At 41.7% G+C, this 27,964-nt stretch overlaps 1 protein-coding gene across 8 annotated transcripts in view; it reads right to left on the reverse strand.

Moving 5' to 3' along the window:
* The window catches only part of ZBTB20 (zinc finger and BTB domain containing 20), a 519,609-nt gene continuing 491,645 nt past the window's right edge, over positions 1 to 27,964 (reverse strand). For all 8 annotated transcript variants that reach the window (XM_056341444.1, XM_056341443.1, XM_056341442.1 and 5 more), the window contains one exon: positions 1 to 27,550. In XM_056341444.1, the coding sequence (XP_056197419.1) occupies positions 27,132 to 27,550 (419 nt within the window). In that variant the 3' untranslated portion in view covers positions 1 to 27,131. The remainder of the gene's footprint in view (positions 27,551 to 27,964) is intronic.

Below are 27,964 nucleotides of genomic sequence, written 5' to 3' on the forward strand. Positions count from 1 at the left end.
TTTTGTCTTTTTTTTTTTTTTTTTAATTATTCCTTCATATTCAAACTTCACAAACAGTGTGAACTTGTACAATACCTCAGAAAGTGAAACTTACAAAAAAAGTGCTGGTAACATTAAAAAAAAAAAAAACAAAAAACAAACATCATTCTTAGCAACATCAATTACTCTTCCACACAAAACAGAAACCTTGTAAAATTTATTTCCGTATTTTTTTAAGGCGTAATACTTCCGTATAAAGTATATGCAAGAGATAAAACTTCACAGTATTCCAAAATGTCACAATAATAATAATAATAATATAGTATAATGAAGCGCTACAGTTAATTTTCTTTTTTTCTTTTTTTTTTCTGTTTTAAATAACAAATACAAGTCACAGGTAAATATACGTGAGAAAAATACGAGGCTAATATTAAATGGCAGGTAAGGATACTCTCACTGTAAGAAAAAACTGGCAGGATGTGTGTATTTATTCTATATTTTAAAGCACTTGATAGAAAAGGCGTATGCAAGGTATTTTTTTTATTTAACAATTTTCTATTTGCTTGTTTTTGATAACTGACATACCATTTACAGAGTATAATGAGAGAAAAAAAAGGAACTTAACCCCTCAAAACTTTTGACCTGCTCTTCACATCGTCACAAACCATGTTTCTCGAGAGATGCCTGTACAGCGGTGGGGGGTGTGTGTGTGGGGTGCGTGTTGTGTGTGCGCAGGCGGCGGTGCGCACGCGGCTGTGCGGGTGGGTGGGCGTCTCATGACACATATGCCCACGGCAACATGCGCGGGTGCCGGCAGAGACCCGCCTCCTGCGGAGGATCTCCTCCGCTCTGGGGCCAAATCCTGCAGTCTCTATGCTGGCAAGACGGCCCCCAGGGTAGTCAGTGGTGGTTGCCTGCATAAAGACCCCCGGATTTAGGCTTGGATGCAGTTTCCCATTCACTCACCATCAAATGACTGTTGGGAATTTCTTTGTCCCAAAGAAGAAAACGTCCCCTTTTTTTTGTTGATTTTTTTTTTACATCCACACACATGCGTGCGTGCTCTCCCCTCCACCGTTTAGCTCCCCCACTCCTCCCCTCCATGTAACAGAGCCAACACCGACCAAGAAATTCCCGCCTGGCGAGGAATGGGAAGGTGGGTGGGTGCCCCCCTGCACCGCGGGGCTGCGCGCTCCGGTGTGCGTGTGTAGCGTTTTGCGGAAAGGCCGGTGCACACACGTGTGGAGCGTGGCAGCACACGCCTGGCCGGTCCCTCGCCCCCCCGCACGCTCGCGTCTACGTGCCAACAGCCAGCCACTCGGCCCACGGGTAACAAAAAGACAGCAGATAGCATTAACACATCAGTAAGGTGCTCAAAGAAAAAAAGGTGGCTCCCACTCCGGGAATGGGAAGCCACGTAAGGTGCTTCAAAAAGTTTTTTTTCTTTTTTTTTCTTTTTTTTTTTTTTAATCAGTTTCAGACATTTTAAAAAAAGGACTGATTGAGCATGTGGTACGTGAGAGCAAGGCCGAGAGTTTTGAGACTTCTGACATCCTCCATAAACAAGAGCTTCCTCAGGGCAGGATGCATTTTAGTTTGTTTGCATCTTTTTTGTTGTGGTGGTGGTGGATCAGTTTAGATGTGATTTTTTTTCATAGAAAACAAAAAAAAAGTAACATACCAACCCAATGTGAGAATTAGCATAAAAGTCAAACTGCGTTACTGGGCTGAGTTTTTGTTTTTGTCTATTTTATTATTTATTTGTTTTTGCCCATTCATTCAGTTAGCACCGTTCCTTTTTATTCTGGTTACAACCCAATTCCTTCTGTAATTATTGAATGTACAGAAAGGACCAAGTAGTTGTTTTTATTTTTTGTGATCTGTTTCAAGAGCCCAACCATAATTCCTCTGCTGCTGCTGTGTTTGTGTAGCATCTGGTTTCATGAGCTTAAGGAGAAAGGTTAGTCTGCTGATATTTAAGGTTGACATGTGTGTTTGTATGCATACACATTGTTCTATACATACACACTGCATGGAGTACATTTTAACTGGAGATAAAGTGAACTGGGTTCAAACACATATGCACTGTCTTCCCCTATGTATTTGAAACAGTCTGGAGCTTTGATTTGATTTTTTTTTTTTTTCTTTTTAAAGTGCATTTAAAGCAAAATAACTGGCATTCACATACCCCATGGAAAACACGATAGCAGTGGAAAGCTTGACTACGCTAAACTCCTCAGACTTGACAACGCCAAAAGCAAATGGGGCAGTGACAGGCCTCGGTGTAGGCAGCTATTCTTGGGCAGCACCATTGGCAAGGAGGGAAGGCAGGAGGTGGTGGAAGGGAAATTGCTTTAGAGGTTGAATATTTGAACTGTTTTCAATTCTGACATAGCTGTGTCATTCCCAATACAGCTTCCTTTACGATGATTAATGACCTCTGTCTTACGGATGTCCACGTCTGACTCTCCCTAGTTCTGTCTTTCATCGCATGTGTGTCCCAAGTGCCAGCATCTATTAGGAATAAGGCACTGTTGAAATTACAGTTTTATAAAAGATGCAAAATAATCCAACCCTAACAATCCCGACTGACCGCACTGCTCTTCTCCCCCTCCCTCCCTTTTTGGGGAGAAATATTGCATGTGGTAAAGAGTTTATTCTTATGGTCTCTAAGTGTGTCAACAGTAAGCCTTGGACAAATGCCTTAAGTCCATCAGCACCAAAGGCGGGTAGGAATACACGGTTTCTCTTGTATATACATGCACACATGCGGACCGTTTATCGGGAAGGGGGAATAACTACACCGTTCCCCTGCTGCTCCTCCCTGGCTCTAGAGCCCAGCCTGAAGAATGAAATTCCAGTCCCCCGTCCACAACATTTTCATTTACTGGATCGTTTATGGAAAGGGGATTTTTGTTCAGAAGGGATTTTTCATTCCCATCACCCAGGTGCTACAGGTGCCTCCTGCTGTGCAGAGGGCCAGCACGGGTAGGAGCCCACCCTTGTGCTTGCCCACCAGATGGACACTACTCGGGGGCCGCTTTGCGCCGGTTCTTACAACCAGAAAAGCCTCTACAACGCAGCAGGCTCCCGTGAGGAGGCAGGGGCACTGGCTGCGCAGTGGGCAAGCCTGCAGAGAAGCCAGGAGGCAGTCGGGCCCCCGTCTTTGCCCACAAGCAGCTGTGGGTTGCAAGTGGCTTCTCCATTATGCCAAAGCGCTCTTTTCTCTCCGTGGTTTTGACCCGGGGACAAGCCATGTTCCAGTAACTGGGTGGGGTTTCTTGGCCCTAAAAATACTGCAGTCAGCCCATCATAATACACATTTGCTGTGGCAGCCGGCATATCCTTCTCCTGCTAAAATGCTGAAAACGATCCATCAACTACCTTCCCAGAGCCAGGATCCCACTGGCTCCTCTCACCCTTCCCCAAAGGCTAGGGCTGCCTCGAAAAGCAGAGAATATAGCAGAAAGTAAGAAAAGCAAGCAGACAGTAGGGGTTATAGCAAAGAAAGCATGAGACCAGACGGTCTAGCATTTAAGCTCTAGGCTGGCCAGTTTGGCCACCATCATTAAAATGGACTGAGATCAAAGGAGCCTAAACTGCTATGGACTGGGTTTTTAGAAGTGACGCAAACCTTGGGTGGGAAATGAGTTGCCTTTTTTTTTTCTTTTAGTGGTTTAAAAGTCATCTTGATAAGGCCACAAACTGCATTTGTCTTGTCAATGTAAATGCTTGTGAACGGCATGAATTGAAATCGAGTGCTTCGCTCAGCTCGGACAGGAATGGGAGAGAAAAGCCACTCCGTGCCCGCCACGACTGCTCGGTAGGAGAGGGGAGCATCTGAGGAGGTGGTGGTGGAGGATGTCTCCTGGGGAAGACCTGCTACGTGTGGGAAGGGAAAGGAGCTAACAGCATCTCTCCACTCCCCTTCCTCTCACCACCACCCTACTGTTTTGCTGGACACCTGTAGACAAGTAGCACTTCTAAAGAGCCTCCTCCTGCGTCTCTCACATCTGTAAGTTGGGGAAGGGGAGGAGGTTGGTAGAATTACAAAAGGGGAAAAAGAAGGCACATGATTTTACTCAGTCCTGACTGAACCCACGTTTTGAAAGCACGGGCAGTTTAGGTGGAGGGCAAAAAAGTGCTCAGTGGAGCAGGTGCTCACTGAGAAGAAATCTCAGGGCAAAGGAAGAGGGAGAATAAATAGGAAAGGCAGGAGAAATGAAGGCCACATTCAGCTTTCTGTCTGCTTGACAGTCTCAAGATTTGGCTGCATTATTGTCCAGGAAGAAAAAGTCTGGTTGGTCTCGAATGTAGCCCAGTTACATATCTCCAGTTTCTGTTATGGCTGTTGGTGTCTTCCTCCTTCCCTTTTCTCCAGCCCCATGAGTGCCTGGACCACTGCTTTAGTCTTTTTAAGCCTGTTCTTCAGAAATTGAGAACATGGCACACCTCTTTGGTCGCTCTCAGCCTCTACTTCTCCTCAAATCCAGAACCAGTGATCAAAATGAGCAGCGCTTGCTGCCGGTCACTCCCACTGCTGGGGTGCCAAAAAGGCTTGATTAGCGACTGAAAATTATCCTCAGGGTTTCAGTTGGTTGGTCAGTCAGACACAAAAGCCACTGGCCAGATGAAAGGCAAACAAAGGGAGCTGCTGACTGAGAAACTAGGATGTCATTTACAGCGGTCATTATGAGCATCGTGGCTCTCAGTCACTTAACCCCTTGCGCATTGCCATGTCCAGGTACCACGAGTTTTCTTTCTCTGCCAGTGGCTGTAAGTCTTTCTCATTCCTGTGGTAGATGGGAGAAGTAGAGCTGACGGCCTGGCTTTGGGATTCCAAAACACTGTTTTGCGTTTTCTCCCCGAGTCTCTGCCTCAGAAATGCATGTAGATCCTCGCCCCCCCCCCCCCCCCCCCCCCCCAATTTGCTCAGGAAGTCATAAGGCAGAGTAATGAGAAGTAGGATCACCAACAGCTCTATGAAGACACAGGGTGGTAAAATGCTTTCCACACAAACTCACAGTCCAGTGTTTGTGACATTTCATAAATAACTTTTTTTTTTTTAAAAAAAAAAGAATAACACAAGAACAATCCCTTTACTTACTCATCTGAAACAAAATAAACAGCAGTGGCTACAAACTTCTTCTTGTAACAATTACAAAAAAACTCCCAACAATACAATCCCCCAACTTTTAACACGCGCCTTGAATGTTTTTTTTTTTTTTTATTTTAAACCTCAAAACTGCAGCATATCCTTAAGGGCAAACTTTTCAATTAGTTTTTTCTTTCTTTTCTTTTTTTTTTTTTTTTAAATAATGTGTTCACCAAAAAGAAAAGAAATTCCACAAAACAGTCTTGTACCAAGAAAATGCATTCAAAAATAGAAAATACTACACAACAAAAATATGTACCCTTCCTTTCCAAAAGAGTCTTCACAAAAATGTAGAAAAATGCCAACCATTTTTTTCCTTTCCTGAACACTTAACTTTCAACCTAGGGCACAATTATTTATTGACTTATAATGTCTGTTTTTGCATAAAATATGGAAGATAAAAACCAACTATCAGGACTGTGAAGTTACAAACAACACCTCATTATTCTCCCCACCCCACATTCCCTCCTTAGAAAACAAAACAGAGAAAGCCAAGGTTACAACAACTGATTGAAAGCCGTCAGGCTAGGAAAAACCATCAGCTGATATGGGGATTCAAAGATGCTGGCATAACAGGAAAATCATCTGCCTTTTAAAATGTATGTTCTTTGCATTTATCTCAACCCGTGTCTCTGCCCCACTGTACTCAAATGACCAGACACTATGGAGACAGGACACTGCCAGGCACCGAAAGATCTGGGAAGAATCTGGGGCAATGAGCCCAGGGACCACACGTGGGTGCGTGCACACATGCCAGCACGCCGCGTCTCGCTCACAAAGGAACTGTTGCCATTTTGAAAGACAGAGAGGATGTTTCCATATGCCTTAAAAGTGCAAGGGCCATTTCTGGATCATAGTAGTTAAATACGCATAAGTTTTACTATGCTTAATAGTCAAGTCCATTTTTCTGGCAAAGGCAGGCTCTTCAGCCAGAGTCAGATTATATCAGTTCACGGCTGGGAGTGGGTAACAGCTGAAAGCTGGTAGGCAAAAAGTGTCACGCCAAGGTGCATCCAGAACTGATTTATTCAGTGGGAAAGTATTTTGCCTACCTTGGACAACATTCAAGGGGTATTATGCGATTAACACAGCCAAAAGACCAACTGTTTCGACAGCGATAAAATCTAGCAGTGGGGCCTTAGGTACTATGGGGAAGGCAGCTGTATCTTGGACACATGTGGCTAAATCCATCCTTTGTGCACCTCCTTTGACTTCAATGCAATTATATCTGCTTGCACCAGGGATGAATTTGCCCCATATGGTTCTGGATTTTGTGACTGTTGGCCATTTAGGAGCCTGACCCTGCAAAACACTGCGTTAAAATACTCCAGATTGCAGAGCTAGGATCAAAGAGGCTTCTCTCTTCTTTTGTTTGCGATTTGTTTGTTTGTTTTCTTTCTAGCATATCTTTTAGAGTATGCTTCCATAATAAGGAAGAAGAGGGGAGCTTTTTCTTAGCCTTTTCCACTGCGTGGCTGTGTGTTTTCCTTTTTCCAAATGGCAAAATGTGTTTGTGTTTACTTCCAGTGCATTTTTTTCTCAAAAATTCTAAACAAAAAGGAAACATTACTTTTCCCATCCTTCAAAAGGAAAACAAAAACAAAACAGACTGATAAAGTACAATACAATAAAAATCAGGCATTATAAAAGACAACATGATGTGCAACAGCAATACCAAAGAAACAAAAATAATATATATATATATATTAGGATACAGGTATGAATCAGCCAAGAAAGCTATCTAACCCCACTACTGGATGATTGGTAAGCATTGGTTAAGAAATAGGTAAGGCTATTCTGATATTTCTAACTTAACACAGTTAACCACTGCTTCTCTCACACCTTCGCTTCCTAAATTTTTTCACCTTTCACTCACTGGTCTTTTATGTCTTGAAACTGATTTTTTCTCCTTTTCGTATTTTTTGGTCTACAGTAGAATTACATATTAACAACAACAGCAAAACAAAACTCAAGCTTGTTGTGAGAGTAAGTTGGTGCCACATCCGTGATGCAGAAGAAAGAAGACAGACAACAGAACAATCGCATTCAGTTTTTCACACACAAAGCATATTCGAGGGCAACAGCATAGCTGACCAAAACAAGTTTGCAGGGGCAAGCAGCAGAAGCTGTAGGTTTACAACTACACCAGCAACCAGAGCCTGGTCTTTTGCCTTTACTGGTGTCCTTGAGGACAACAGTAGCTCAGTCGCCATGTGGCTTTGCCATTCTTGTCATCTGGAGCAACAGCTGACCTGCCATGTACTCACCACTAATTGCACTCCTGGTTCGATGGAAAACCAAAAGGAAAAGGAAAGGTAAAAGGCTCCTAGTTGGGGCCAAGGCTCTCTCTTGGTCACCTTGGCTGATGTGACAAATTGCAAGCCACTGTGATACCAGAATCAATGAGGGAGGGCACCTGGCTGGCAGGCCGTTTGGAAGCAGTCTTGAAGCAAATTCAGACTCTCTAAGGTGATGTGACAGACTGTTTAGCTTCCTCCACCAGGGAAGAAGTGATGAACACTGACAGGTTACTCCGGGATCGTTCTGCGAGTATAAATTCTCTTAGTTCAGCGGGGATGAAAAAGTACACGTGTTCTATTGCTTTCAAATTGCCTTTGTAAATGTCAGCATCACCAGCCACCAGAAATGCGTTCCCTACAAACTTGGCTACAGCACTGTGGCTGAAACTCCATCATGATTCCTGGCATTTTATTTTTTCCGTGGAACTTCTGAAACATAACATTTTCCTCAAGGCTAAGCTCTAAAATTACCATAATGTTGAAAATACCACTAGCATCTTATTGAATCATAACTATGCCACATAATCCCAGCAAAAACTCAAGCTGATCCTCAGTAGTGCTTGTCAACAACGAGGAAAGGAACGTACAGAAACAAGATGATCAAACAGTACAGGGAAGTTCTGTTTTGGATTTAGCCCACTGGCCAAAGTGATTTTCATTCAAGAGAAAAGGTGCAACAATGAAGCAGGATGGCAAATGGAGGAGAATTATGGAAGTTAGTGTTTCTCCATCTGGAGAAAAAAATAGGGCATTAACTTATGCGGCATCTCTAGTCAGCAACATATGTTTTGGCTTCTTAAAATAAACCTCAAGTTATCCTTGGTTTCTCAGTCAAGCACTGTCTACATGGGGCTTTAGTACCATGCTGAAAAAAAAAAAAAAAAAGCGTTTGTGCTATATTTAAATGCAGGTCCAGTTAAACTAGTTTCAAACTGACCATGTAAAAAGGAACAACTTATTTAAAAGCCATTAAAACTATACAATCAAACTTATGCCCAGGAACTGATCTGCTTGACCACTGTAACTGAGTGAAAACAGGCTGGAATTTGGCTTTTAAAACATGGTTTGGTTCCTGTTTACATGGGCTAGACCAGTTTTGTTGAAACTGGATCGGCTGGAATCAGGTTTAAACAGGCTGAATTCAGACCCGGGTTTGGAGCATGGCTCAAAGCCCACTTCTTCAGGTTGCAGTACTTTTTAAAAACTAGTGCAAATGGCATCTTATCACAGCATTGCAAGCATGCAGTGTTCCTCGCCTTGACCAAACATGGTTGCCATCAGGTCACACCACAAGGGAGGAATATGCAGCAATCAGTCAGCCAGAACAGCTCAAACTACGCAAGTTCTTTATTTTACCACAGCAGGAAAGGCACTCTGGACACAGCAGGCTCAGTAAACCCTCAGCTTCACTTTTTTTCCGGAGCAGCCCACCATTCCTCTTTGACAATGCAAATCTGCTCTGACAGTAGCAGTATATGCAGCTGTTTTAAACAAGAAAACAAAACAAAAACTCACCTAAACAAAAAAAGGGGAGTATTGGCTCATAACCTGAATTAACTTCAGCAGACAGACTTCATCTCCTCCCATATCACGACTCGGTAGCTGTCACTACTCTTGTAGACGCAAATGCCATTTTACAAATTAAAGGTGCTTTCCTGCCACTGTATTATGCTGACCCTCACATGAACGGTGCTTTTGTTGGGCTCCCGCTGCCTCATTACTGGAAGATGACCTTCCAGTGGTTTTCATCTTACAGGATTCCTGCAGATGGCTCAGAAAGAGACTGTGTGTTCTGCTGCCCTGCCTGCTTTCAAGGGAAGAACCATTCAGTAGCTCATCTAACACTACACTGGAGGATATCCCCAGTTCTCTTCCAGTCCTTTCAAGCCAGGATGGATAAAACCTAAGAGCGGCAATTTCAGAGCTTGCCAGAAAAACACATCCTTAACTCCAAAGTCTCTCCTGGTTCCAGACAGATTTGTTCTTTCCCACCCAGGACCTGCCTCTTGTATGCTATTCCTCCTCTGGCTCCGGACAATTTTCTCAAATGAGGCAGCCCAACAGACTGACCAGCAGCAATCCGCTTTGCATTGTGCAATTCTTTACTATCCATTCCTCTGTACTAATGATGCCAAAATGTCTTAGCTTCAAGTCTAAGGAGAAATTTAGGGCATAAACAAATTTCTGACCACCCAGTTACTCTCAACTTGCCTTAGCAATTGGATGACTACCTCCCCTTTTTTGTCTGTGAAATGTCTGCACACATTAGACAGGCGGTCCCTTCACTACAGGACCAAAGCAGACGTACTCATGTTTTATGTGCTTCTCCCAGCTGCTATCCAGAGCATTCTTCATGATCCTGTTTCACCTCCTGGCTGAAGTTGTAATTATGGTCTTACTGAAGAGATTCAACACAAACTTTTGAGACTTTGTAGACCACAAAGAGTTACAGCAGAGATGGATCTTGCTGCACATTACTACTGTTTTCTTTTTTCTCATATTATGCTTGTTACAAAGTTAATGGCCAAGGCATAGGTCAACATGCAGCTTGAGTGTTAAAAGTACTTTCCAACTTAGGATTCCATTTGATTCCAGCCAAAAGCCTTCATAATGCTCGACTATCCGTCTGACGAGAGAAATCAGACTGACGATCTTAAAATGCTCAACAGCATCTTTGCCTAAGCAGGAACTGTATTGTTTTGAATGGTACTTACTGCACTGAATACCATGTCACCCTTTCTTGTCCAAATGTCCTTCCTGCTCCCTCTGTCCCAAAAGCTTGACTGGAACACCTTTAATCGAGTGTTCAGGATAACTGTTTATTGCACTGTTCCCATAACAGCCTCAGAAAGAAGTGCTTTTTTTCAGTGACCTTCCCCTTTGGTAAGCCTGCTCTGTGGCTTCACTTCTTGAGCTGAGCGATCATGCTTATACTGAAGGGATGCTAATTGCAGCCGAACCTCTCTGACGAGGTCCCATCTGACAACGCAAGTTTTGACATCTAAACTAGGAATTGGTATCTTTACGTTGAAGCCTTACATTGGTTTTTGTGATGAGCAGTTCTCTTAACTCTCTCACAGCCCCAAAGAACACTGTCTGGGAAAAGGGGGGAAAAGATCTGTAGCACCCTGAAACCTGTGATGCCTCTTCAGTTTCTATTATAGTGCTTTTTTCTATTTTTTTTTTTTTTATTATTTTACAGAAGCTATCCAACACAGCTATCTCAGTGTCTGACTAGTTGCTTAAGGTAAAGGTGACCCCAGTTCTCTTTCAACCTGGTCAGGTTTACGGTACATCCTGTTTTCTGTGCCTATCCCTTTCTCTCCTCCCTTCCTGCTTAATTGGCCCCTTCCAATCCCACCACATGTAAATACATTTCAGTAGTGCAATGCAGTGCAGTGCAGTCATACTTAGTGCAAAAATAAAAAGCCTTATCCAGACCAAAAAAGCACAAACTCCCTCCCCACCCCACCCAGCCCCCAAGAAATCAGCTCTCAGTAAAAGTGTATCAATGCGCCAACACAAAGAGGGATTTGCAGTCTCCCAGCCACACTTTCGTATGCCTCGTTTTCTCGCTCAGCGTAGAGATCTCATTAGCAGATCTGACATTTATCGAAAACACAATAAATCAAATGACAGAAACTGGAAAGGAGACAAGCCATTGTTTGGGGGCTGCAGAAAGAAGAGAGAACTAAATGGATACAGCAAAAAGGTCAGTAGTGGTTTTACACAAAGTTGTCAGATGCAAACTTTGTAAGGGCACACCTTGCAAAGGGCATGTGTAAGTGTGGATACAAAAATCTAAAAAGCTTCCCTGTTCCCAATATACAGTCCTTATTTTAACAGTGCCCAAGCTAAGGTTCTGTAGTGCAATCAACTCTTCAAAGTGGCAGCTCTCTGTGGCCACCCTAAAACAAATGGACAGATCAACACTAACTTTAGTTTTCTTCCTCTCACGCAGACATGCACGTGCATGGACAACTCCCTCCCCCATCCTGCAGAAACACAACTATAAAGGATTTGCTTCACGACCCAACCCGTCAAGGGCTATGGTGGGAAAAGCAGGAATTTTAATGACAGGCATATAAGCTCTTAAGTACCTCAAAAGGAAAACACGTAAGAAAAACAAAATAAAGGTCACTAATAACAAAGGCAAGCAGGTTACTGAATCCCAGTCAGCCCATACCTCCCCTAGCCTATCTCTCTCTTTTCACAAAATAAAAAATCTGCCAGGGCTTGCCACTCATTAAGGTATCAGTTGGGAAAACGCAACTAAGATTTTGGGGTACTCACTGGTTTGGAGATTAATTTCAGTTTGGATAGCCACAAAAGCCTCCATTCAACCCTCGTAACTATAGAAAGGAGTGTGGGGAACCACTGAAGCACTGTAAGAGGCCACATCAGGGAAGGAGGAGCAAGAAAGGGAAATGTATGGGAAAAGGAACACATTAGGGCAATACTGCTGCTGCTACGCTAATCTCACTGTAATTGCTCAGTATATAGAGGAATATTACGCGCTGCTTCACTTAGGCTCAGGCACACGCTTCCTCATGCCTTCTGCCTCTGCCCTCACTCCCAAGTCCAGCCCACCCCAGACTGTCAACAAAAGCAAACACCAACAAATAAACCAAACAAGAACTGAAGCAGGTTCCTCATTTTTCTCTTTCTTGGAAAGATAGAACTGTGCCCTTGCCTCCAGGCACACAGATACACTCTGTTTCATCCTAGTGCAGAAAAGCATTTCACATGCACAGAAATAAGGAAAAAACCTACGAGAAAGAATCTAAATAAGGGTGCAGGGCTCCTGAATATCCACCTCCAAAACAGAAAAATGCCAGGCCGTAAGGACTTTTACTGTTTATCTGTTTATCTTTACCAATGAGCCTATCATGAAAAATAAAGAGAGCACAAAAGAATCACTAGCCAAGACAAGGGGCTGGCACCTAAACCCAGTTTCTCTGGGCGCAGAGCTACAGTGGTGTGTCCCATGCCAGAGCGTACATGAGACAGACCAGATAACGCTTCCTAGCTCTTCTGTCAAGTCTAAACCCATCAATTTAGCCAGTATAATCAACAGCAGTGATTTTTCTTTCTGCTTAGCTGTGTGTACTTGAGGGTGTCCTACCGGTCTGCTGAAATGCATTTGTTCACACTAGACTATGTGGGTTCCCATCCATTCTCCTGCATACCCAGTGCTGTAGCACTTTCTAAAAAAAAAAAAAGTCCACAGAGAAGTTTGATTTCTAGCCTGAATGTTGGGGTTATATAATCAGATATTACACAGAAACAACTTTATTCCACCCACACGAATATGTGATCACCATTACAGAAAAGGTATGGCCAGAGTGCTTCTTGGTGAAACAGTCAGAAACTTAGACTCAAGTAACTCCAAATATCCAAATACCCAAATGCTTTTACTTTGTTCTGGCAATAGAAACGTGACACAGCAAGGGTGTAAATTAGGGAAAAGTGATTGCTGTCTATCATATATCTACACCATTGTGGCTCACTATTTAATTATTTAAGATCAATACCCCATCACAAATCAAACTGAAACAGGCTACATGTGGGAAGCCAAGGCTATTTATGACTCTTTGGACAAAAAAAGTCCCAGGCTTGTTCAAAGGGAAGCAGCTGTCCTGCCCTGTATAGTTCTTTTGAGTTAAGCCTCCCAGCAAGAAGCAGAGACTATTTCATCACCGAGCCCTTAACAACTGCCTGTTGGAGTGAAATCAAACCTTGAGTAAGTTTTATGAAGAATAGAAACTTTAGGCAGAAACATGCTAAATTATGAGGAACAGTCCTGTGATATCTTAAATGGTCTACATGAAACTAGTTTTTAGACTATAGCTTACTGTGGACTATGTACGCTTTCTCTGCCACAGAAAATGCACTGAAGTCAACAGAAGAGCACGTGGGTCCCAGCTGCAGAATTTGGCCCACAGAGTATGGGTCCGGTCAATTTTCAGGATTAGGTAATATAATAATGACCTCACTGATGCTGAGAAGAAAGGTCATGCAGTACATCCTGCCTATTTATCTCATGTTTGACAACAAAAGTTCATTATGGGTGGAGTTTATGGGAAACTACCGATTTACTGCTTCATTTCATTGTACGAATTTTTTCTAATCTGAACTTTGGAGCAAGGATCTAGGGGAGTTAATGCTCAGCACATATGAATCTGGGGGTACATTCCAGATTTAAAGGACCCCAGCAGCCCAAGCTACATCCTGGCATAGGACAAAGGAAACAGGGCACCCCAAAAGACAATGAAACTTGCTGAAGATACTTGCAAACAAGTAATTCTGACTCCAATAAATGAAAGAGTATACCTCTTCCGTCAATAAATAGGAACTAAAAATTCTTTAGAAGATAATAAATGAGCAGCAGCGGCTACTGGAGATTCAGTCTTTTCTCTAAGTGGCACAGGCGAAGAGCAAGTCCCTTGTATGGAGTTCAAGCATTCCTCTCTCGTGGGAGGCCCCCAGTCTTTGGTGCAACCACCCCCAAGGTGGGGGGCTCTCCTCTTACTCAACCTTGCAGTGAAGAACTTTAAAATCCCTTTCTGTAGCATAGAGCAACATTCTCTTAGGAGGTTCTCCCTCTGGTGGTGGCAGTGTTACCTACTGCGACTGTTGTGTTCCTCAAAAGCTGCGTAACACAGAACAGAAGTGCAAAAAGGAGCTGAATATAAATGCTGTTGACCACAGAAACCTGAGACCATGGTTTGCATTAACCCTGGAGGTCTACTTGGTCAACGAGGAGATGGAAAACGAAAGTCATAATGAAAACCATATACTAGAATAAAGCTAATATTTGGACAAGAGTCTTCCCTTGATGTTTATATCGTTCAAGGGAAATCTCCAATGCAAAAATCTGTAAAACTGTAAAGCCAGTATCACCTGTTTTCTCTCTCCTTAGAAAAGCAGAAAATATGCACATATGAAATGAATTTCTTAGAACGTCACAATTCTCAAGATTAGTATTTCTTCAGAGAATGAAAAAGAAAGGATACATGTTCAAAAAAAGCAAGATTTCTGGATTCACAAATGACTGATTGTCTTTTATGTAAAAGATATGTTAAAATAGTGTTCACCAGCTGATTATTTTGTTAGTTTCACTTTCCCTTAGGCAATTGTATCTGTACACACTGCGTTCTAAAAGTACAATCTCTAGTGTGGATAATCTACCTGTTTGGTACCATCCTGTTTGTAAAACCACTTCTTAGCCTAAAAATATAAACTGTAAACTGTATAAGATGCAAAATGAACTGAGGTGTTTAAAAAAGCATTAGGAAAAATAAAAGGCAACAAAGAAGTTAAATCAAGAAACACATTAAACTAGTAATTATCTTAAATGAATTACTGAACCTTACAAAGGATTAGCAGGGGAAGCGTGGAATGGGTATGCAGCCATTTAAATGATCAGGCATTCTCAGTGAAGTGAGAACACTCTCTATGAAAATATGTACGATTCAGCATTCAGTCAAATGAAAAGGCAAAGACCATGGTCAGAAAATGTGGACCACTGAATCAGCACTGCAGCAGCTAACTGGAATTAATTTGAGAAATGGCACCTGTTTGGTTTAACGGGACAAAGCCCATCCTTATGCAATAGGGTAAGCTACTTTTGTTACCTGCGTAATTAATGTCGAGAGGATAGTCTCCTCCTTCCCTTACAAATGGGTATACACAGAATAAAGAAAAGCCAGACTTAAGAGATCACTGATGGAAGACCGTAACTTTTAAACTGCAAGTAGAAAGAAAAAGGATGTGGTAGTGGCCTCCACGAAAGTGCAAATGGCAGATGACAGGAGTGTCTAAGGAACGCCAGCACTTGATATTCCCATGCTTGAAGTTCTTGTTTTATTATCCCAAGATGTGGCATAGGTAACACTTTCCCTCTCTTCCCACTCCAAAGTAACTTTTAAGCTTATTGATTTGCAGTGACACAGATTTCCTCATTCTCAGTGAAAGCACAGTTTGATGTGACCATCTCCCATTTCTTCCAGTCTTCACAGTTAGGAGAAATGAGATACAATTAATACCTCCTCCACAACCCTCATCCACTTGATTTTGCCCGGTTTCATTCAGGAGCGGTATGTTATCGACAAAAGGAATGAAGGTCAGCTGAGATGTACCCGAATTAGAAAAGCAAACATAAATTCCCATGCTCTTGTAAGTCTGCACTCTTGCGGAGTTTGGATCTAGACTTGTTGCCTGGGCCATCTGTCGCAAGAGGAGAATACAGAAAGGACACCCCAAGCCATAAGGTGGGCTTGGCGTCAATCAGCTTCCCCTGGGCTATTTGGATGGTGACATATCCCTGGTGACGTTTTTTTCAGCAGCTCTGTGGTGACAATTAAAATCGAGTGGGACTGACCCCACACTCAGAACCAACAGCAACGTGGTGTGAAGATGACAAAGGCAACACTCAGCTTGGAAAACTTTTGAACTGAAACTCAAACTTGCAGATGTTTTCATTTGAAAAGGAGGGGGAATCAAGTGGATACGTAAAATATACTAATAGTGGTGGATGGAGGTATTTATCCAATTCCTGGCAAAATCCACTGGCCACAATTAGCATAACTGTACAGAGGTTAATATTTCTTGTACCCCAAGTTAGTGCAGAGAATCATTTTTGGAAATCTTAAAACACTAAAGAAACAGAACTTGGAAAGAGTACAAAGACCACTTGCGGAATCTTTCTCCAAGGCTAGGAATGGAAGAGGAAAGTCTGACATACACTTTTACAAATGAAATAACAGGACATCTTAGAAGAGAGCTAATAGATAACCTTAATTGTTTTGATTAATTGTTCTTCTGATATGAAAGGGTAGCAGGGAACAATCTCTAACTTTTTGTAGAGCCTAATACTGTTTTACCTTTTCTTAAAAAGAATTACTTTCCTATATCTTGCTACACAGAGATTTAAAAAAGCCTGAAAAAAATTACTGTAAAGACAATAAAGAAGCCAATAATATGAAAAAGCACACTAGAGCTGTAATAATGATTGTTAAATGCTTCAAATAGCTGCAGCAGTTGATTGGGTTGTGAATGATACATGTGAAAAATTATTCTTCTATGATCATAGGCAGATGCAAAAGTTAAATGATTATACTATGTATATAATATTGATATAGAATTGCTATATATATTGTGTACTGTATGTTCTAGCTTTCAGAAATACTGTATTGTAGTGTACTGTACTTAACTAAGCAGATCTAAATAGCAACTTGTCATTTTCCACAAAGTCACTAGTACTGTTAACAAAACCCAAAAAGTCTATTTTCTCCAGTAAAAGAAATACATACTGTTACAGTCACAGACATTCTGACTATAGAGAGACAATGTACATTTAACCAAAGAAAAACCCCAAACCAAAACAAAAACCTCACCCAAAATCAACCAGCCAAAATTGTTGCATTTATCATCTTATTCAAAAGGGGAAGGGAAATGCTACCAATCTAAGAAAAGGAATAACATTTACTCAACTTTGTATGAGTGAAACGAAAGAAAAAAATCCACCACCCCCCAATCTCCAATTACCCTTTCTGAGACAAGGACAACCCCCCAATGGGGCAAAAGAGTTAAAAGAATAAAACGCTACTTTTAGGGCCAACATGATACCAAAATAGGCAGCTGTAGCTAAACATCCTTATTCATCCCACTAACTAAATGGGCGCAAAATGAGTTCTAGAAATCCTGCATTTCTCATGGATTCCATACTGAATACTCTCACTGACCAACTACTTCTCCTCCTGTCAAATCTACTGGTCTTCTACACACACTAACCATGTTCCTGAAAAGATTTTGGCAAAGACCAAAGGAGTGAAAGCTAATCGTCAATTGTTAGTGACTGCACATTTGGAATGGATTACTCGGATCACTTGTAAAGATACTCATAGTCAACACGTTTCAGAGTATATGAGGTGGGGAAAGAGCTGTTTGATATGGCGCTTTGGATACTAGAGACTCCAGACCCAGAGTATTTCAGAGCCTATCAATACACTGTGTTGCTAATTATTAAAGACTTGATAATTTTTAACGTTCTTTTAAGGGGACAAAACTGGCAAGTTAGATCATTTTGCTTGGGTTTTATTCCTTTGTCAGGTGAACATGTTGAAATTCAATGGAAATGAGTGACTGAACTCAAGAATATCATTCCAGAGCTGTCACTTGCCATGGATGCCCATCTCTGCTCGTGAAGCCTGCTGAGCTGGACTGGTTTATTTATTTTGTGGCTGAAAGACCACACAAGGCTCTGGGAGGCATGCTTCAGCCTTCCCTTCAGAACAGGTACACACAAAAATACACTGGATCAAATCTGGATGTCATGTTTTCAACGAGGCCAAACACCTTCCTTGGACAAACATCCAGTTAAGAGCATCCGGCAGACAGAATGTGGTTTATGAATATATGTGTGCATATACACTGCTTAAATAAATAGTGCACTTATTTTCCATTAAATTCATAGGGATTCAGGCCAATGCTCCACAGTTAATGCTGTAACCGTTTCTTCATCTAAACCCTTTCCTGAACCATGCATGTCCACACACTCAATTAGCAACATGTTTGTAAAGCCAGAAAGAGATGGCTAGCTATCTGCCTACGCACGCACACATACACATGCGTACTCACACATACATCGGCACGCACACACACACACACACGGTGGCCACATAATTTGGTTTTGTTCAAAGATCCCATAGGTATCAACTGACTAGGTGAGAAACCAAAGTAAAGGACTTCATGGAAAAAAACGAGAGGAAGAAAGCTGTGAAGTATTTCAGGGCAGGTGGGTGAAGGTAACCCTGCTTGCTGGACGTGGTGGCTCTCTCTAGGCAAACAGTGTCTGTTCCGCACGGGTTTTGAACTTCTAGGGGACTTTCTAAGGTTCAGCAAAGAACGTGACAATATCCAGGTGGCAAAAGGAAAAGGAGCAAAGTGAAGTAGAAAAGCTGCCTAATTAGAAGTACAGATCTCAGAAAGATACCTGTCCATTTTGTAGGAACAGGACACCGCAGAACCGGACAGTTGGGGACAGTAATAAGTATCTAACCAAACTCTGCACTCTCCTCAAGTGTCATAACTGTGACCTTGGCAAAGGATCACCAAGAAGTCAGCCTGGAGGAAGTGTGCACACTGTAAAAGCCTGCAGTTCTGCCTGGAAAATAACTGAAGCAAGGAATGCTTTGCTACACTGGTACCAGATTTTCCAGCAGGGTAAATCCCAGTGGGGACCTTGCAAAAGGCTATGGCTACTGTAACACCTAAACCCAATCTGACACAGAGCATTTACAAGGGATGCTTTTGGTGTGGCTGCATGACAAAGCAAGCTGATAAAGTTTGCACCAGGAGTGGAAACAGGAATGTCCCTATGGGCTGAACTGGACAGAAGTTCTCAAACATGATGGCATATTGGCAGTTCTTTTGTTTGTACAGTGATACTGCTGCAGCAAAAGGATATTGTTAGAATACGTTTTTCTTAAATGAAATCACAGCTAAATCATCAAAAGGCTTACTTTCCTCTGTAGTGACATACATGCAATCCCAAAAGTGCCAATACAGGTTGCGCTGATAGAAATCAAGAATTTGTCACTGGGAAGCAGCTTTTCCTTAGATTTCTCTATGAATTCCACTGGCATTGGTGAGGCTGGAGTCAGTGATCAAATCACACAACCTTACCCCTGTATTAGTCATTTGGTTTAGGATGAGGATTTACCCTCCAGCAGGGAGCTGACGTCAGCCAACCCGAACAAAAGGAGATAGATCACTTTGGAAAAAGCCAAACCTGGAGCTGTAACTGAGGTAAGAATCAGCTGCAAAGCACCGTCCAATATGAAGAGACCACTGTGCCTCACTAATACTTCTTCACCTCTTCCCTACCCTCTCAAACAGAAAAACACAATATAACACATTTCATACGAAGAGAGTGTTTTCGATGAAACTTTGCTACAGATACGAAATGTAAGTACACTCCATACTGCTCAGATGCATTTCTGCATTTTTTGATGCAATTAAGGCAACAATTCTATATGAGGGTGTAGTGTATTCAATCAAGGCTGTATGTATTTGCTTCCCAAAGAAGTATCTTACTGCTCTTTGCTTTCTGAAAAATAGTTGCAGAAAAACGTGTAAACTGGGGGTTTAAAAATACAGTTAACAGAGTGTTTGGAAGACTTTCTTGGTCTGCTTACTTCAATGTTACACTGCTTTTCCTAGGGGAGACACTAAGAGTTTTCCTTGGGCATATGCGGTTGTGCACAAATATCTCAGTTCACCGACTGCAGGGAAAGGAAGTCAGTTAGTGAAGCAGCCTTAGTTCTGGTGGTAGAAACTGTGATCACATACAGCACGAAGACTCAAGGTAGCAGAGTTCTGCAGATCCTGAGTCAGCCTCTTCTTTTAAAACCTTTTAATTGCACAATTCTTGTGGAAACTGGCATTTTAAAACCACCATGACTGATTCTTCTCCTGATGTGACTTTGCTAGATTTATGTTTGGACTATATTTGACTCCTTATATTTTGAAATAAACCCAGAAACTCTTTAGCTGTGTTACCAACTTGCAATGTGAATAGTGATTTAAAGCACATGATGGGTACAATTTAATTTTTAGACCTATTCACAGTAGATCAGTCAGCTCTGCTTCTCCTGCACCTGGACTCTCTCACAATGCCTGGGGATCAAGCACTACTGCAGAGGCTAAAATGTAAAAAGAAGCCAGCACACCATTGTTAAATATATAATGAAAAAGTATCTATTAACTTTGTGGGCTTTTTTTTCACTAAAAACACAGATTTTCAACCAAAATAGTCTAATGGTATCCTAGTAATTATAAACATGAATTCAGAGTGGGTATTTGTCCAGATACTGGCAGGTATACACAGGGAAACAATTCTTCTGTTCACCAAAATTTTGCATTTTTATAACTCTACTGTTTTCATCTTAGTTACTCCTGAACTATAGCGGAGGGGGATCAGAAATAGAAACACTGAATGCATAACATTTTCACTGTTCCTAGAGGCACTAATCTAGTTGATTAGGTATTAGCACTGGGAATAATTAGGTGGATATACACTATTACCTAATACATCTTGTTTCTCATTTACACATTTTCTTAGAAAAATGGAACAAAGATTCCTCCTTGTGCTTCACAACAACAGGTCTAAGAGAGCAAAGCATTCGTATTTTTCAGACAGGTTGTCTGTCTGTCAGTGTCTCCCTTGTGGACCAAATCTGTCTGTTCTATGCTAACAAACACATAACCCCCTTTTTTTTTTCGTCCAAGTCAGTCTGAAGAATATACACATAACTAAAATTCTCTCCAAATTTCCCAGCTTGGTCATCTGCCAAAATATGGGGATTTCTTTGCTCCTGCTAAAATGAACTGGATCACCGAGTAGCTTTAAAGGAAGTTAGCTGAGAGCTTATTACTTCTAGCAGGACAAATAAGGTTAACAGCAGCAAGAACACTGACTTGGCACGGCCAGAACAAGCGCTCGACGGACACAAATCTGGCATTAGGCCACTTTCATATGCTTGGCTCTCTTACTGGGCACGCTGCAGAAACCTGGTACTTCCAGTATCTGCCACTCTGCACGGCCTTCCTACCTGGCTTTGGTTTCTGTCAGCGGGATGCTCATGTGCTGGGGAAGGTTTTCATTGCATTTACAAACTCAAGACTGCAGACTCAATGCATTACCTGTACTTTCTCATAAGCCTTTCCTCAGCAGAGTTGTGATCACTTTAGGGGCCAGACCCTACTGAGTGACAAGCCTCCTGGGAGCAGAGGAGGCTCAGAACCTCTCAGGGCCAAGTTTTCATCTCATTACTCCTCCACAAATCTTCACAGCCGGCATAAAAACAAATCAGGCAATGTGAAAAGCAGCTATTTTGCTTTAGGCTGATCAGATGCTGCTTCAGTTAGGCTACCTGCTGATTCATTTCCATCAGGTTTATTTCAATAGCTCAGAAGAGCTGGATGCTGAATTGAGAGGGTTGGATTACCAAGGTCTAGTTTTCCTTGACAGAACAGCCACCAGGTGCTAATTTGATGTTGCATTTCTTTTTGAGTGGCAAATCAGCAGTGAGAGTTGGAAGATTTCCTTAGCACAAGACTGTCAGAGGGTCACAGATCTACAGTCCTAGGCATACCGAAGGTCTGATCATGTTTGAAATGGTTTAGATACTTTTGGTTTTGGATTGAACTCAGCACTCCTGCAAATAGTATGTTTTGTACCTTCTCCCTACAGGTTTTGTTTTCATTACAAAAACAAGGCAAGACATGCTACCATAATTACTCAGTAAAGGCAAGAGATTTGATCCTCCATGGTGTGAATGATCCAGCATTGATCAAGCAGCCCAAGGTCGACTGAAATCGATCAGTTTGGGGCTGGTAAGAAGTGAGGGGGCTGATGGCATATGGGTTATTACTCAACTCTCCTTTGGATGAAAAAGAAGTCAAACCAAGAAAAATGGGTACCACTTGGCCTCTTTGATCTTAGAGCAAAGGCAAATCGCATTCTCTTAGAAAGTCAACTAAATGCCACTCTTCCCTGTTGGCTCACTGTGAAATTGAGCTGGTTTTGCAAGTAACTAACAGCATGGGCCAGAAGCGGGCTTAGAGGGAGCATGACAATTGCTGAAAAAGTGTCCCCAGAGCAGATCCTGCAAAATATCTACACCTATTCCCCTTATGAGAGACTGTTGAGAGGGGTTTTGTGAGAGGAGGGACCAGACTGAAATATCGTATTACTATTTCTAGACTGCTGTATGTTACTGGTATGTTCCCATTCTTTACAAATTGTACTTGCTAGCCCTCTGCAAGAGATCACTGTAGGACAATCTCACTAATGCACACACCCCAGACACACACATGCACACGCTCGGTAGCTGTTCTCTCCTTCCTGACCAGCAGACACTGACATCGTGGTCCTGCATTCCTTGTGGATTCAGATTTCCCAGAGAGAGGCAGACTTCAGTGGAACGGGCAAGAGAAGTGAATTTTTTTCTGATTTACAATTTCACATAATACAAGAAAAAGAGTATTTCAATGAACAGCAACAAAATTAACCTGAAAAGGAATCATTTCAATAAGGTGGCAATTAACCTGAGAAACTCACTTCCACAGGACAGCACTGGGGCCACCTAGGAGTTAACAAGCTAGATCTTTAAAGGATAATGAGAATTATCTGCCGCAATATATAATTTTTATGTGGGATAAAAAGTTAAGGCCATAAATTATTATGTCTTTAGGTTATAAGCAGACACATAGCTAATGAGGATTATAATAAATCTTCTCTCTTATGCTTATTACTTTGTAATTATCCAACAGGGGTCTTTCATCTTCATCCAAATCATCTGTAACTGACCATGTGTCAGAGACAGAATACTGGGCAAGGTGGACCACGGGGCAGATCTGCTCTGGCCGGTCCTACATTTTCAATTGACTTCATCAGCCTCAGCAGCAGTAAGAGAAGGCACTTACTTCTCATTTACTCTAAGGCTTCCTTTATTGCACTTTTGCCTTGCAGAGAGGCCTTGATTTGTATGCTTGAATTCATGTCCTATTTAATGCCCTTTTCCATTGCTGAAGCAATACACAGAGCTTTAGGGAAGGTGAGAATCAGGCTCAAGGAATGCGGGATATTGTGTGCTCCATCACAGGGAAGTGTGCTGCAGTCTGCTCTTTCTCATACCATTTTATCGGGTGTTTTGACGGAAGCCTTTCAAGTGTACTGAGAAGGATGCACTCAAACTCTGTCAACAGCAGTTCGTAGATCATCGCCACTGCTAGCGTACCACAGGTATTCTGTCTGCTAAGGAATACTGCAGCAACACCTGCAGCTTGAACATACCTGTAACATTCAGATACTGCACTTGTTTCCAAGTAGTAAAGAAGTATTTCAACAGATGGGAGGAAGCGTTATTAAAAAGAATTTAACATTTTAAAAGATAAAGGGGTCTATGTTTGAACTCCTAAGTTCACAGAAGGGCACCTAAATTAGTGACCCGATGAGCACTTTCAGCTACATTTACAGTCATGCTGCAAGTTGCTCCATGTTTTAGAAAATCAAGTCACTCATTTTTGAACCTGGAAGGTTCAGCAAAATCAGTTTATATTTCAGGCCACCATTTGTGAAGACCTTGGCCTAAACTCTTCAACAAGTGATTTAGAATTAATTCTAGTATGCCTTAACTTTATGTTAAAGAAATTTGCTTATTTTTTTAATGGACATCCTTAATTAATTCACAGTGGATCTTTAATTAATTTCAAATTTATTAGGTCCCATAATAAATTTGCATTTCAAAGATGATGCTTCTTTGATTTAGGGAAGGTTCAAAATCAAAGAATTAAAATTTAGATAGGATTTTTCTCTCTAAACACCACAGTATTCAGATTTTGGTGGACATAAACCTTGATTCTTATTTCCTGTACTGGCATATCTCTTCCAGTATCAGAAACATATTCCAGAATACACTACATCTTGACTCTAGTTCACCAGATCGAGCAATAGCAAATTAAACAGCTTTTCCCCAGACCTCAGATGACAAATGAGCAGCTACAGATTTTTAAGATGGGTAAAAATCTTCATTCAGAAAAAACTCCTTTCCCCACAGAAAGACCTTCAATCCTTTTGTACAGGTTCACCTTCCCCGTTTTCTTGCACACCCTTGTCTCTAGATCTTTTATTTTCTGTACAGGTTTAGTGTGTCTTTACATGGCAGATACTGGTTCTCCCTCTCTTTGTCTTAGGCTTTGTCTTTTCACTTCTTGGTTTACATGCCAGTGTTGCTTTTACCAGTGTGTTACGAGAACATTATTTATTAATTAACTTGTGCTCCTTCTCTAGCCCCCTTAAACTACCCAAACAAAGTGGTAAAACCCAAAAGATGTTACCATACAGGAGACTCATCTACTCTGGCACTCACCACAAAGTCTCTTTATACTGCCTACTGCAGCTGAGGGTCAGGGCTTCAAGGTTTAGGATCTGCTGAACAATACCTTGCAGGGTACAGAAAGATTCTGAGACTGAACCACCTGTCAGGTTTTTTTCCCCAAAATAAATCAGTAATGGAACAGGTGTAGAACACAGCAATGAGGTTACCTGTGCTGAATCACAGACATCCGATACTGAAGCTGCAGGTGTAAAGAACACGCAAAATCGTATGTGGCGATCTATCAAGTCAACAGTTAGAAAGTCGTCCAGCATAAAAGAATGTCTCATGTGAAATGCTCAGTGTTCACAAGCAAAGTTTTGTAAACTTAAGAAAGCTTAATTTATATATAGACACAAGTAAAAGCTAAACTAGCAGTTTTTCTTTTTTTTTCTTTTTGCATATTTTTGTTAGGTGCTTCTTCTCTGCCTAAAATATAAAGTCCAGAGTGCAGCTGGTGCAAGTCCTCGCTATGGATTTCAAGCATGACAAAGATAGTGTCAGACACTGATCCAACTGAACTAAGGACCCATGTACTTTGGGAGTTGGCTTTGGGGGAAAAATTCTCACACAGATACACAGAAGACAACTAGGGAGAACACCAGCCCAAACACAATAAAACAAAATACAAAACACCAACATATATATGCAGATCAGGAATCAATCTTTCACACTGATCCTACATTCCTTGCATAGCTTTGCGTATGCAGAGAATGCGGGATGTGGCCCTTCAGTTAGACGTTTTTGCAAATGAGGAAGGGAAGATTATTCGCAATGGTAACATTTTAAGTTATTTTGGCATCAGCAAATTACCAGGGGCAGGATCAGATTCCCACACAAATATGGAAGCTCTCTAGCGAGCAAGGCAGGGATGAGAGAACAATACAGCAGATTAATTCTTGTCCAGTGACCAAAAAGAAGGGAAATCCTAGTTTATTACACACTTCCAAAACTTTCATTACTTTTTCAAAGAAGAAGAAAGAAAAGACTATAGATTCTATCATTCCCAAAACCAAGGGAACATTGCTAGAAAAATCTCTTTCTCAAAAGGAACCACCCTTCAGCAGAAATAAATTCTAAGATGGAACCAAAAGAAGAAACAACAGAACCTTGGTAAGAGCCAAAAAGAGAACCACGTAATTCAAAAACAAAGTAGCAGTTCAAATGATACTGCAGGATGCACAAACTCTAGTAGATAAACTCACAGATGACTTCACAGAGCCCCTCATCGACCCAGGTAATTCTTGATTCCATTAGAAAAGAGAGAGAGAATAATACTAGAAAAGAAAATTAAGAAACTTCCTTCCTCTTTTTTAAAATAAAAATCAAGATCATCTCCCCTCCCCCCCTCTATCTGGAAGCAGGTTAGCTAACCTTAACAGTCTCAATTTAAAATAAAATATATATTTATATATATATTCATATATATAATAAAAGAGAAGATATTAGTGGCAGTGTACGCAAAACAAAAAAGAAAACAAAGAAAAATTACTTTTAACAATCTCACTTTTTTTGTTTTTTTACACAAATACTGTTGTAAATATATTAAAAAAATCAGCATTCTATCTGGTAAACGTCACTTTTGCCCCTCTATAAAATTTTGAATTAAAAAAGTCCCAAGAACTCTTTTTTTTTTAATTATTATTCCCCTCCCCACCCACCCTCTATTCCTCTTTCTTCCACAAGAATAAATCCTGATGCAACTTTTTTTTTTTTTTTTTGCAAAGATTGTGGGAACTAACCCTTCTCTTGTACCTAGATCCATAGGTTGCAACCTCTGATATCTTTGATTTTCCTCTGTGTTTCTCTTTGCCTTCTGTGAAAGTCCCTCTTGATTGTGCTGAGGCCCTGGGCTCAGCGAAGACACTGAATAAATTACAAAAAAGCCACCGTTGCTCGTTGTCTGAATCTTCTTGGTTTCTGCTGTAAGGTGGTGGTGGTGGTATGGGAAAAGCAGCGGAGAGGGTGCACCAGAGAGCGTGGGATGGAGCAGAATCCAGGTGAGGAACCTCTGATTCTTCTTCCTCACCCTGCAGGGACTCCACACTATCCAAGCCACACTGCCTCGCACTCCCCTCAGCCCTTTTGTGTGTTTGTGGATGCGTGTGTGTGTGAGAAAGCAGACACGTGGTGGAAACCAGCAGGGCCTTGTTTCCTCTGGTTGCTGCTCAACCAGAAGCAAAATATTCCACAGTTCTAACTGGATACTGTGAAGTCCAAAAGCGATCAGCATTGTGAATTATGTCCATTGAAACACTGCGAGCGGTGTACTTATAACGACAGTAGGCCTTGTAGATTTGTAATATATTTTGTCTTGTTTCTTTTTTTTTTTGTAGTGCTCTTCACAAGTGAGAAAAAAGAAATTGTTTTTTTTTGTTTTTTCTGTCTGTTTTTTGAAATTTTTTTGTGTTTTTTTTTTGTTTGTTTTTTTTTTGTAGTAAAGAAGGGTTGTATTTAGAGGCCAGTAGCTAGAGATCCAACCAGTGGAGCTCATGAAGCACTACCTGGCCTTAAGGCCACCATCCGAGGGAGGCTGGGAAAATTATTATTCACCCAGCCTCCGGAAATGTAATGTACCAGCAGGCAAAAAACAGTTCTTCATGTAGTACAAAAACAACAAAACGAAACGAACCCAAAAAAAGGAGGAAAATAAAGATAAAAATGAAACAAAAATCTTTTCTTAAATTCTAGTGCCATAGCTTTTTTTGTTGTTTCTATTTTTTTGTTCATAACAAAGAGAGAGAGAGATTCTACTTATCCGTCTGACACATGCATCCTCATGTGGTCGTTGAAATGCTCGATTTGGTCAAACTTAGCTGGACAGACAGAGCAGACGTAAGTGGTCCCCTCCGTGCAGGCCACTACCCCGGCAGGGACGGCCCTCGCGCCAGTGCCGGTGGCTCCTGGCGTGCCGTTGGTGGCACTGTGCAGAGCCACATGCCTCTCCAGCAGGGTCTTGTGGGAGAACTTCTTCTTGCAGATGTAGCACTCGTAGGACTTCTCCCCACGGTGGAGGCGCATGTGCACATTAAGGGAGCTCTTCTGGGTGAAGCGCTTGTTGCAGATACTACACTGGTACGCCCTCACGCCAGTGTGCGTCACCATGTGTTTGATTAGGTAATCCTTTAAAGAGAAGGAGCGCCAACAGATGCTGCATTGATGGGGTTTCTCACCTGCCCATTACCAACAAGAGAGAGAGAGAGAAACAGACAGAAAAAAAGATAATAAAATTAAACCAGCTTGGCATGGGTCTTTGCAATAAACTAATGGCTAAGTCTCACAGGGGTCTTTGGAGAGGTGCTCTGGCTAAGGAAGAGTAATTCTGTTAACAAGCATATTTTGAAACAACATTTTTTGCAACCAGAGGTTTCGAAACACTTTATAAAGGGGGCTGTAGGTATTCCCAATGGGCATGGAGTAAAAAGGAGCTCAGGTATCTTCTTCAAGCTCACATAATAGGCACTGACAAAGACAGGACCAGAGTTAAAAGGTCCTGGCATCTACCCCCAGCTTCAATGGCACAGCCCCTCCTGCCTATGCTCCTGCTTTGCTCCACACGCTCATTTCTAGACAGGTCATAGTCAAGT

The sequence above is a fragment of the Falco biarmicus genome, chromosome 5 (assembly GCF_023638135.1).
Source record: "Falco biarmicus isolate bFalBia1 chromosome 5, bFalBia1.pri, whole genome shotgun sequence".
NCBI lineage: Eukaryota > Metazoa > Chordata > Aves > Falconiformes > Falconidae > Falco > Falco biarmicus.